Raw genomic sequence first — 13,444 nt, forward strand, 5'->3', positions numbered from 1 at the left:
ACCAAAGTTGTGTTGCATCATAATTGTTGTGGAAGCCGTGATAACATTTTGTTCAGAATTCTTTGATGAATAGAAAATATATAACAGAACATATTTGAAATATAAATCTTTTGTAACATTACAGATGTCTTTAAATGTCATTTTAAATACAAACTGAGTAAAAAAAAAACGTAAAAACTTTTAATTCTTTTAAATAAAAATCTTACTGACCCCAAACCCTTGAACAGTAGTCTAAACTACAAATGCAAGTAACTTTGGATAAACGTGTGATAAATGAGCTGCATTTTATCCAGCAGGAAAGTACAAGTAAACAGCTTAAAAATAGAAGAAAAGGTAATGTAGCTAGGTAGAAACATTGCAGAGAAATTTTGATCAAGGGTCTAAAAAAGCCTTAGAAAAACAGGGTAACTTTGAAATGTCAATTTGAAGCTAAGGAAGCATTCAAACAAATGTGTTTTAAGATGAATTTACGCAGCAGTTTTATTCTGACAATGTCTTCTCAACTTATTCTTGCATTCTCAGCTCCAAATCTTCCCTATCTGCCCGCTTCCTTCTCATCTCAGCAGGGCGCATTGGATCAAGGCGAGATCAGTCTCAAGGTGTGACACTCACCTGTGTCAGAGCAGCACCGACTTTGAGAGCTGACTGTTCAGGAAGCACTTTCTTTCCATAAAGGAACCTCTGACTGATGTGATGCTCTGTGTTTTTAACAGTGATTTCCCAAACAAGACTCTAAAGTTTTGTAACTCTCCTTTGTTGCAGTTGAAACACATGGCATGTTCATACAGTAGGCGGAACAGAGAGAGACCAACCTCCAGCTGATCCCATTTGCTCCTGAGGGCCGTCAGCCGCTGGTCAAAGTCGGCAGGAAGTTCAGTGCCGCTCCTCTTCAGAGATTCAGACCAGCCCAGAAGCTGCGTCTTCTTGGGAAGCCACATGGACATCTCCACACTGTTCCCCTGTAGAAACAACATACAGCAGTCAGAAGGTGAGAGAAGCACAGTTAGCATTCAAGAATGGCCTTTTGTGGTTTTATTACAATTAAAATGAGGCGAGGATATGAGATGGAGATTTAGATTTAGATGTAAAGTGTTTTCTCCACCCTTTGAATAGTTGATAAGCCCATTGATGTACAATTAAAACACAATCTTTTTGAAAAAATAAAAGGTTGAGATTTTTTTATCAAGGTTGCATTTATAAATACTGTAAACAGTACTATTGTAAATATTAAGAATTACGGAGCCCCACATGACATGAGATATACATATCATTTAACAAATTAGCTCAAAGTGGCCACGATTTACTAAAACAATTAAACAAATGTGCAAATCATAGTAACGAATTTTTAATTCATGACAATGATTTACTAAAAACCAGAGAACCAATTCTGAATATATATGTGTGTGTGTGTGTGTGTGTGTGTGTGTGTGTGTGTGTGTGTGTGTGTGGGCATGTTTTTGTGACATATGAGAACACAAATGTGTATAATGACATGGGTATGACACAGGTATCACAGGAGAGGGTGAAAAATGAGGACATTGACCATGTCCCCACTTTTCAAAATGCTTATAAATCATACAGGATGAGTTTTTTTGAGAAAGTAAAAATGCAGACTGTTTCCTGTGATGGGTAGGTTTAGGGGTAGGGCAGTGTAAGGGGATAGAAAATACGGTTTGTACAGTATAAAAACCATTAGCCTACGGAATGTCCCCATATGTCACAAAAACAAACGTGTTTGTGTGTGTGTGTGTGTGTGTGTGTGTCTAGATGTCATGTGGGGTTAAAATAATAAACTATAGTAAAGTAAAATATAAAGTAACATTATAAATGTCTTTAATGTCAGTTAAATACATCCTTGCTGAATAAACATATTCATTTCTTTTTTTTATCTTACCCAAAACTTTTTAACTTTATAATAATAATTTATTTTGTTAATAAAATGTACTTAAATGTATTATTTTTTTCTTTTTAATAATCTCCCATCAAAAATACTTTCCCCTTTTTTTAATTAAGCAATTAAATAATTAGGAAACAAAAATAAAACATTTTCTATTAAAAAAAAGAAAAAGAAAAAAAGATTGAACAAATATTTACAATTTTCAAATGAGTAAAATTTGGTTCCAGTATAGGTACATACATAGAACAGAGTTGCAACCCTTCCTTGTCTACTCAGACATGATATTTATATAATAAATCAAATTGAAGAAGATACTCTGCTGATTTAGATGATACCAGATCTGTGATTTCACATCCAAATTTACATGATTACAAATCCAATTTTAGGACAGAGGTAAAATATTTTACTTTATCTTTTTTTTTCTCCACATTCCTTGAAATCTTTACACACAGACATACGTCATCTTATATGTTACTTCAGGAGAATAGTGTCACGTGATAGTGATTTCTAATTGGTTAACTGACTGTGTTAGGTCACTCGCCGACACTAGTTGAGAAGAATTGTGACATTTCTGTTTGAATGCTGGACTAACATACAGTAAAAGATGAAAGTGATGATATTCGACACCTTATTTCGGTTAATTCCTCTCTTCCTCCCTCTCTCTATCTCTGTCTCTCCCCCATTTCATTTTCTGCATCAATAGCTACTTGATTCTAGTTTTCGGTTGTCATTTATCATTATGGCGGATGCGCATTTAAATATTTAAATGTGCTGTTTTTCCCCCCTTTCCTCGCTGTCATCCGGCCAGCGTTCATTTTTCACTGTCGTTTGTTTTGATGGAGATGGTATCACACATCCTTTTAAATCATTCATCCCTTTCAGTTTTTAATAGTGGCCGCCAAACTAAAGACGCTCCGCTTTAAAGTAAAGGGGATTACACAATTTGTTTGTTGACAGCAAATATTGATTTTAAGTCCTTTCATTGGTTTAAAAAATGGCAGGTTATTGATGGAGAACGCAGGCGGAGGGAAAGATAGCCTGAGTAATTAGAATGCCGGAGCGATGGGAAGTTGAAGCATCACGCTAACCTTAGCTACGTGCATGGATGACTTTTGGCCCGTGAGTCACTTTCCCCGTTGCAACCTAGATCGGGCGATTTGCATACTTAACCCAAGGAGCTCAAGCTTGAAAACTTTATAGTCAACTGTGTAATTGTCGGTATAAGGAAAAACATATTCTAGGGCCAAAGATGCCACCGAGGTGGAGGTGTGACGGAAAAACATGTTTCTGGCATTGCTCTGTTAACCCTGATGAGCACAGCTAAAAAAACAGGCTATCAGTGCACAACAGGACACACTTACAAACTCATCATAGTACATCACTTTAGAAATAAACTACATTTTTCTGAAGCAAATCATACCAAACACACAATCCAATTTAAGGTCTATGGTATTTTTTTTTTATGTAAAAAAAAAGCCCCCAATTACCCCCAAATTAGTCCCCATATGTCACAAAAACAAACGTGTGCGTGTGTGTGTGTGTGTGTGTGTGTGTGCCTGTTTATGTGGTTTATGAGGACACAAATTTGTATAACTACATAACTACATTACACAGCCTGATCTGCCATGGATTTGATGTCACTGTGTAACTCAGTCTGGAAACCTGTTCATTCATTTCTACTGCTTCTGTTACACTTTTATGGGAACCAATCACAGACTGGCTTCTCCACCTGGCACACTATTGGCAGGTTTAACAGGATGACGGATAGAGAAGGGATGGGCCGTTGCTTGTGGTCTGATTGGTTGAAGGACTATCCAATTGCATACTGAGTCATTTGAATAATGCCCGTTTATCACGCCTCTCGTGCAGCAGAAAATACAGAGCAGACTCCCCCGACCAATGTTCAATCTTAAATTGAGCTTGGTCTGGTGGTATCCAGACAACCCCTAAAAGTTCATTTAATGTCATTATTGTGTTAAATGTGAAAAGCATCATAAAGTTGCTTTAGAAATTAGTTTTTTTATTATTCCATATAGAATTCTTTACGCATAAACTTTTAGGCTTTAATGGCCATAAGGGTGAGTAAATGATGACAATCTTCATTTTGGGGCGAATTATACTTTTAATTGTTTTTTTTTTATTAATATGGATATATTTTTCTTCTTCTTTCTTGTGCAGTCAAACTGATTAATCACATTTAAACGCATCCAATATAAAAGTTTTTGTTTACATGTTTATATCTTAAATATATGCATGTGTGTGTTATTAAATATACATAATAATTATACACAGTACACACACACACATAATATGTAAACACAAAATTTTATTTTGGATGCAATAAATAGTGGTTAATCGATTAAGAAACTACAGCAGTAATAAGTAAGCAGTAAATGTCTAAATGAGTAAGTAATTGAGTAATTCATTCGATTCATTCAAATTTCTAATTAATTCAGGAATTAAGTAAATGGGTGCTTCATCGTTTCCTCGCTCCTCCGTCCTCCAGCTTATGATCTGGAGACCGATCGAACTCAGCCATCTTGAAGGACATCTCAATTCTCTAATTGCACTGCGAGCAGGCGAGGAACGAGGAGCGAGAAAGCTTCCTGAGGAGTCATGAGCAAAGATACTCAGGTGTATCCTTACGCAGCATCCTAAGGGGATGGAGCTAAGACGCGAGGAAAGGAAGCGAGGGTGCACAAATAAGAAATGAGAAGCACCCAATGGCTCTCTTTATGAATGGGCCATTAAATGAATTGGATCACCCGATTGATTTTCTCAAAATTCGGATTCTTTCAGAAACTAAACACAGCTGTGTATTGCTCAGAGATGCACAACAGTTCTGCTCCGGCTTTATATGTAATACTTTCATTGGCAAAACTGAGTAAAAGCAGACAATATTGTGTTTAAAATATATAACAAAATATTAACTTCTTATTTATTGAACTGTTGTATAAAATCAATATCACATTTGCACTTGTGCTATTCGGGACAAAAACAGCACTCGTGTGATATTGCGCTTGTTACTTGTGTGATATCATATAGAAATATGAGACAAAAACTCATACAGGGAATTCAATTTGAATTTAGAATTTCAGGGCCATTTTGAAACTGCATTCAATATGCTCCATTACACAGTGAGCTGTTGCTCTGCTTCATGTTCATAACCAATCGACTTTATGAACTTAAGCTAACACTTTACAGTAAGGTTTCATTTGTTAACGCAATATTACTGTTTTACTGTATTTCTGATGAAAAAAATAAAGCCTTGGTGAGCTTAAGAGAATTCTTTTAACAGAAAATGTTTTAATGTTTCATAACTTTTGACATGTACTATTTATATTATATATTTATACAGTATAATATGATATTTACATTTAAATTTACATTTATGCATTTAGCAGACGCTTTTATCCAAAGCGACTTACAACTCAGGAGTACAGGAAGCCATCTGTTAAGAAGAGGCAAAGAAATGCAAAAAGTGCCCCAAATACCAAGATTTGTATACCGCTCAGAGTAGCAAAAACCGGAGAAAGGGAAGAAGAAAAGAAAAATAGTGGAGGAATAGTTTAGAGTTTTTTTTTGGTTGATATATTATATTGACAAGTACTATTATTCATCATAAAATAGAATATAATTATGTCAATATAACTTGTTGAAAAGCCTAGTGTTCATTTTTGACATCTGTATTCATATATATCAAGCTGTATTAGAGGCATCATTCAAGTCTGCATCACAAAAGGTGCAAGAGGAGTAACCAGCTGAAGGTGAACCACTAGAGCTAGGGGTTTGTTTGCATCACTAGCCCAAAGTAGGACATCAGTGCAACATGTCAGGACACTCCTTGAGATCACATGATTATAACAGGTAGCTTTACAAACAGTCTTTTAATAGTAAAGCACTTTTAATAACTGCAATAGTGAGCAAAGATGGCTGCAAAACAGATGAAATTTCAACAAGCCCTTGTGCGTTTAATTTATTTCACATATTAATGAACGTGAGTCTGGAAATGTCAGCAAAAATGCAGTCACACATGAACACACTTAATGCGGTTTCGCAGATTCATCTTATCCATTAAATTAAAGTTTGTTCAGGCTCTGTAACTTGTTGAGACAACAGAAGTAAGACTCCATGAACTGAGGCGGAGATGGGGCGTATTCAAATCATTTTATGCTAACGTTCACACGTCAGAAGCCAGGCGACGAAATGAGAATTCACAGGACACTCCCGGCCTCCCAACGGGCCCTCATCTCAATGACGGATTCTGCACTGTCTCTAAATCAAAAAAGAAGTAATAACATCTTTCCTTTTCCCTGAAATGAATCTTTGAAGGGCAAAAAAAAAAAAGTCCATTTTGGGCTTCTGCGATTATCCACCGAAGCTGCTGTATTAGATGTTTAGCACGAAGGAAAGGGAATCCATTTGAGAAAAAACTGAATATGCATCAGCCACATGAAAACCTACACTATGAGCTGATGAGTTACAAATTGACTCAGAGGTACAAAATATGAAATTTGATATGCTTTCGTGATACAGAGCTGAATGAAGCTGGGAAAACTGATAATTACTTAATCAGTTTGAGGCCTTTTCATATCTTGCCAGCATCCTTGATGTCTGTAATTCGCTCTAGACGGCTGCTCGGGGAGGGAGGCGCAGAGGAAGCAGTCGAGAGGGGAGGAAGACCGCGCAGAAGAGGCCCATTGATGGAAACCCAGTGCAGCTGAGGGGCGCGAGCCAAGCTCTCAAAGATGTGTGAGCGCCGGGTTTGAAAGACCAGGAAGTAAAAAGCTACATATTTACTTTAAAAGGAGGAGAAAACGCACAGCCTCCATTTGGATGTGAATCCTTACTGTTCATGCAAAATAGATGCTGCTTTTCCTCCTTCGTGAAAAATCACTTTGCGCCGAAAGGGGGGTGTATTCTGTTTAAACCGGCCGGGAACAAAAGTCCTTGAAACACTGTTAATTGTCACCATGGTGACTAGAAGAATAAGCCATTTTACAGCTGGTATAGAAGGCTCGTATTGAGTCAAGCGCTTTTTTTTTTTCACCCGGCTCTCTTCTCTTTGGTTAAGAACAAGGTGGGCAGTCACTATGGGGTCAGTGAGGGACCCAGGAGAGTTTCCACCAGCCTTTCCAGACCTCAGCTGGCAGGAGGTTCCTTCAGGGATGGACAAGGGACCAAATACACTTCACATTGTCAAAATGCATTGAGTGGCAACAAATTGCACAGACAATGCCATCGTTCACGACGACAAGAAAAGGTTGAGCAAAGGGGGGAAAAATGTTAGTTACAAAACCACATAGACGTCGGCCCATGGGGCTCGCTTTCTCGACGACATAATAGCATACAATCTGCACAACAATATGGAGTATAAAACAACTCTCAAAATTCACTCTCCTCCCCTTCTAGCTAAAGATGATGCATTACGCAGGTTTCTAAAGTGATAATGAGGGATTCAAAAGATCCAATGAACAAAGAAAAGCCTGGTCAGCCCAACTGATGCCGCACAAGTGCTAAGACACAGCAGAAAAGGCCTTTAGCCCTGGAGATTTATACAGAAGGAGATCTGGAGATCTGGGACTTATGTTTTGTTTGAATCTCACAAAGCAAAGTCCAGGTTATATTTCAGCTCATATATAATACTAAATATTAAATTGTGTATATATTATATATATGGTCCCTCTTTGAGATATTTTTCACTAATGAGATTTCACTTCTTGTCTCATTTGTTACTCTTAGACAGCAGTGAAATGAAATGGAGAGTAAAATGGCTTTTGGAAGTTTCCTTTATAGATTTAGGTCCTTGGAAAAACACCCCAGTAATCTTGCATGTTTCTCCTCTATTTTCAGAAGAGTTCTATCAAAAATAAACAACAACAACAACAAAAAACTCTTTTCTCATGCTCTCATGCATGATTTTTTTTAATCTAAAATGATTTTATCCAAAATTATTAAATGCTTCACACATTTACTTTGCAATCTGAATAATATATCATTCTTTTTTAATAAGAATGTGTGCTTACTTAATAAAAAGAATGTATACAATTAAAAACTTTGAATGTGAACAAAAAGGCTTAATTTATGTATTAATTTATGTAAATATATAAAAATCTCATTCTTCTCTATTTGGTTTTGAGGTGAAATTTTTGTTTTATATTCACTCACAACTTATGATTATCATATCATATCATTAAACTGCGGCCGTCACTGCTCATCTACCTCCGATCAGCTGGAAGTTTTTGGTCTAGATGTGTTGTTCTTTTTCAGCCTCCCCTTCTGTCCCCTCATAAGGATTGGTAGTGACCCCCATAGGAAGCCCATGCCTAATGCCATTGAATGGCGAACAAAGGCACTATTTATCCAGGGCCCGGGGTCTGGAGCTCAGCTGTGAGTTCTGGGAGGAGGGGTTCTCATGGAAAGATACTCACACCCCATCCCTCTCTAACACTGAGCGTGGCATTTTTCTTCACTAGACAAACATAGGAAACAATGCAATCAGCCAAGAACTCTGGGCTTTAAGAGCCGAGAGAGGCCTAAGATCTGTTCAGCTCTGCTCAGCCTGGCTGTAATCTAAAGTGATGGTGCCAGAATTCATAGAGCTACTGCTGCTCACAGCACAGGAAACTTACTGCTCAGAGATGCCCTTTCAGAGCTCCATAGACTTAAAGGGCAAGATCACCCCAAAATCAAAGGCCTGTCATCATTTACTCGCCCTCTTGTTGCTCCAAACCTTTTATAAAAGGAGACGTTTCGCAGAATGTCTGAGCACTGTTTCCATACAATGAATGCAGAAGAAGAAAATAAAAGCACCATAAAAGTCCATATGACTTTATACTATATTCTACATCTTCTAAAGCCAAATGATAGTTTTATGTTAGAAACAGACTGCAATTTAAGACATTATTCACTGATAATATGTCTCTGTTTTTGATGGTGCTTTTTGTTCTTTTGAGTCTGGCAGTAAAATGACTCTCCACTTTCAATATATGGAAAATGGTGTCCAGGAAAAAAACACTCATACATTATGCAAAACATCTCCTTTAATGTTGTTTCACGGATAGGGAAAAAATCACATGGGTTTGGAAACAACATGGATGAGTAAATTATGACTTTTAAAAATTCAACAATATGGATGGAGCGATTTCTAGATGGAGTGATGTTAGATGCGATTTACTAAAATCAATTACAATTTGTCATAATTTTCTCACCCTCATATCCTACGAAACCTGTATGACTGTCCTTCTTCAGTATAGAACACCAAAGAGAATATTTTGAAGAACAGTTGCATCTATTCAATGAAGGCTAACAGAGGAATCCTCATTCATTGAGAAAAAGATATCTTTAAAAGATCACTGTATATTTATCTGGACTTTTACCTTAAGTCTGTATAAAGTACCCATATGTGAAGCTCATAAAATATGTACCTATATTCTTCAGCAAAAGAAAGTCAGTCACACGGGTTTGGAACAACGTGAGAGTGAGTAAAATGATGACAGAATTTTCTTTTTTCAGTGAACTAACCCTTCAAATGAACTTTGTCAAAGATGGTTTTCAAAAATCCCTTAGGTGTCAGTTTGCTAATGTCACTGCTGTCTAGGACAAACAATTGAGATATTAAAGAGATCTCGTGTGAATTTTCTTTTCCTGCAGGCATGTTTAAAAGGTTTGGACTACAAACAGAAGTTAGTTAGGAATGTGCCTGAATTCCCTGTAACCTTCTACCCCGCTCCATTGCTGGAGCTTTTAAAAGTAAATAGGTGTGAACGTGACAGATATTTCAACTCTGCAAGTAATTTCCCATGTAAATTAATGGCAGTTCGGCTCAATGAGTATAAATTTGCAACCTTTGAAAAAGAGAGGGAAAATTAAAATGTACAATGTCATTTAAAATTGGCAAAACTGGCTGAGAAAATTACATTTGAGGAGTCGAATCGCTTGCTTTCTTCTAGCTTATTCCATTTGCATTAACCGAAAATCATATTACACAGGCCACGCATTGTTAATTGGGGCCTATATTGCATTATCCCGTTATAAATCAAATGACAAATATTAAAATGAATAGCAAATTCACTAATAGCGAATCATAAAACAATCTTTTTTAAGTATCTCTCATTAATAATTTAATTCCAATTATATCTGTAGAGCAGAATGAGCCTTTTCATTCTGGAGTTTTTTTGTGGGATCGGCCGTCTGCTTTTGACTGATGTTATAATAATGGAGATATATTTGGGTCCAAAGCCAGGGACTGACTGAGAGAGTGAGAGAGAGAGATGGAGAGAGACAGAGACAGAGAGCTTCGGCCCCACAACCCATGAAAGAGTAAAGGCTGGCCAACACTAAAAGATATTTAAAATCTCATCAGATTTTCAAATTGTGAGAGACCACAAACATGATGATAAAAAAAATCATAGATTTAACAGTTTTGTTTCTATAGTGTGTGGAGTGGCACGATGTGACAAAAAAAACAAAAAAACAAACACACTAACAGATTCATTCACAAACAACCAGAGTCCTGAGTGTAATCGCAAATTATGGTTTGAGATGTGGCTCAGACGTTCTGCTGAGCAGATTTAATCACTCACACCACAGGAAAATCTGATAACACAATCTGTAGAACCGTCAAGATAGTCAGGAATTTACCTAGGATAGTCGGAATTGGGTCCAATATCGGCTCAATTATCTTGTAGTGTGTGGGTGCCTTTAATTCATCTCCAAAACAAATGCTGCAGTTCTCCACTGTCAACAAGTATAAGAAAATTAAATATTTAGCGATAATAGATATTTAGCCATTTTTAAAGATAAAAAAGCAAAAAAGTGGTTGCTCTTTCAAGGCTCCAGAGACTTCATCAAAAACTCTTAGACAGAGATTATTAAAAAGACAAATTAGACAACTGCTTAGAACTCTTCTGAAAATAGAGGAGAAACATGCAAGATTACTAGGGTGTTTTTCCCAGGACCAAAATCTATAAATCTATAAAGGAAACTTCCAAAAGCCATTTTACTCTCCATTTCATTTCACTGCTGGCTAAGAGTAACAACTGAGACAAGAAGATCTCATTAGTGGAAAATATCTCAAAGAGGGACCCTATCATATATATATATATATATATATATATATATATATATATATATATATATATGTACAGGTTACCTGTGTGTAACCAGGTTATTATATATATATATATATATATATATATATATATATATATATATATATATATATATAATAACCTGTACACACATACAGGTCCTTCTCAAAAAAATAGCATTTTGTGATAAAAGTTCATTATTTTCCATAATGTAACAGAAGTAATGATAAAAATTAAACTTTCATATATTTTAGATTCATTGCACACCAACTGAAATATTTCAGGTCTTTTATTGTTTTAATATTGATGATTTTGGCATACAGCTCATGAAAACCCAAAATTCCTGTCTCAAAAAATGAGCATATCATGAAAAGGTTCTCTAAACGAGCTATTAACCTTATCATCTGAGTCATCTAATTAACTCTAAACACCTGCAAAAGATTCCTGAGGCTTTTAAAAATTCCCAGCCTGGTTCATTACTCAAAACCGCAATCATGGGTAAGACTGCCGACCTGACTGCTGTCCAGAAGGCCATCATTGACACCCTCATCGAGAGGGTAAGACACAGAAAGAAATTTCTGAACGAATAGGCTGTTCCCAGAGTGCTGTATCAAGTCAAAAGTAAAGGAAAAAGTGTGGCAAAAAAACGCTGCACAACGAAAAGAGGTGACCGGACCCTGAGGAAGATTGTGGAGAAGGATCGATTCCAGACCTTGGGGGACCTGCGGAAGCAGTGGACTGAGTCTGGAGTAGAAACATCCAGAGCCACTGTGCACAGGCATGTGCAGGAAATGGGCTACAGGTGCCGCATTCCCCAGGTCAAGCCACTTTTGGGCTACAGAGAAGCAGCACTGGACTGTTGCTCAGTGGTCCAAAGTACTTTTTTTGGATGAAAGCAAATTTTGCATGTCATTCGGAAATCAAGGTGCCAGAGTCTGGCGGAAGACTGGGGAGAAGGAAATGCCAAAATACCCGAAGTCCAGTGTCAAGTACCCACAATCAGTGATGGTCTGGGGTGACATGTCAGCTGCTGGTGTTGGTCCACTGTGATTTATCAAGGGCAGGGTCAATGCAGCTAGCTTTCAGGAGATTTTGGAGCACTTAATGCTTCCATCTGCTGAAAAGCTTTATGGAGATGAAGATTTCGTTTTTTCAGCACGACATGGCACCTGCTCACAGTGCCAAAACCACTGGTAAATGGTTTACTGACCATGGTATTACTGTGCTCAATTGGCCTGCCAACTCTCCTGACCTGAACCCCAAAGAGAATCTGTTAGATATTGTGAAGAGAAAGTTGACTGACGCAAGACCCAACACTCAACACCGCTATCGAAGCATCCTGGGCCTCCATAACACCTCAGCAGTGGCACAGGCTGAATGCCTCCATATCCACGCCGCATTGAAGCAGTAATTTCTGCAAAAGGATTCCCGGCCAAGTATTGAGTGCATAACTGAGCATCATTATTTGAAGGTTGACTTTTTTTGTATTAAAAACACTTTTCTTTTATTGGTCGGATGAAATATGCTAATTTTTTGAGATATTTTGGGTTTTCATGAGCTGTATGCCAAAATCATCAGTATTAAAATAATAAAAGACCTGAAATATTTCAGTTGGTGTGCAATGAATCTAAAATATATGAAAGTTAAATTTTTATCATTACATTATGGAAAATAATGAACTTTTATCACAATATGCTAATTTTTTTAGAAGGACCTGTATATATATATAAACCAGAAAATCAGAGACTTGGGCTAGTAGGCAACCCAGAAACCCCAAGAAACAGCATAGCAACGCCCTGGCAATGACCCAAAACACCAAACATCCTGCCAGCGATTTTTACATGTAAAATCTCTTCTCTTTAGACTCATTTTCATCAGAGAATATAAGCATTATCTCAGATATTTATCCTAAAAACATCTTGGGAGAAATAAAAATAGATACAAACGAGTCACTTGACATACAGTTGTATTAAATGCATATAAGCTTTCTAGGAGAAACACCCCATATCCTGTAATACACACTCGGAGAAGCTAACCTTACGCTCCAGGTAATCATCAGTGTTGGGGAAGCTACTCTGAAACTGTAGCTTTATAAGCAAGCTACTTGCAAGTTAAAGTAGTTAAGTTACATTCAAGCTACCATTTTGAAAAAGTAGTTAGCTACACTACAAGTTACGATCAAAAAGTAGCTATAGCTACATTGAAACTAATTTTTTTTTTTTTTTTTTTTTTTTTTTACAATGACAAATAACTTTGAATAATTAATGAATAATGTTATACTATTTGGGGTTTCAAGCAATATAATGCAATGTAATTGATTTCAAAGAGTATAGTGTGAATTCAGGTTGATTGGGACACTTTTTTCCATAGTCATTTCAAAGGCAAAAACTGTCAGAATCATTTGAATAATTGATACAATAAACACAATAATCTAATATTGCCTATATCTCAAACT

General features: G+C 36.8%; 1 protein-coding gene across 2 annotated transcripts in view; it reads right to left on the minus strand.

Moving 5' to 3' along the window:
* Positions 1–13,444, minus strand: part of akap6 (A kinase (PRKA) anchor protein 6) — a 249,859-nt gene that overhangs the window by 40,509 nt on the left and 195,906 nt on the right. For both annotated transcript variants that reach the window (XM_067455963.1, XM_067455962.1), the window contains exon 10: positions 813–959. In XM_067455963.1, coding sequence (XP_067312064.1) covers positions 813–959 — 147 coding nt within the window. The remainder of the gene's footprint in view (positions 1–812; positions 960–13,444) is intronic.

This window comes from Pseudorasbora parva, chromosome 10, assembly GCF_024679245.1.
Source record: "Pseudorasbora parva isolate DD20220531a chromosome 10, ASM2467924v1, whole genome shotgun sequence".
Lineage (NCBI taxonomy): Eukaryota > Metazoa > Chordata > Actinopteri > Cypriniformes > Gobionidae > Pseudorasbora > Pseudorasbora parva.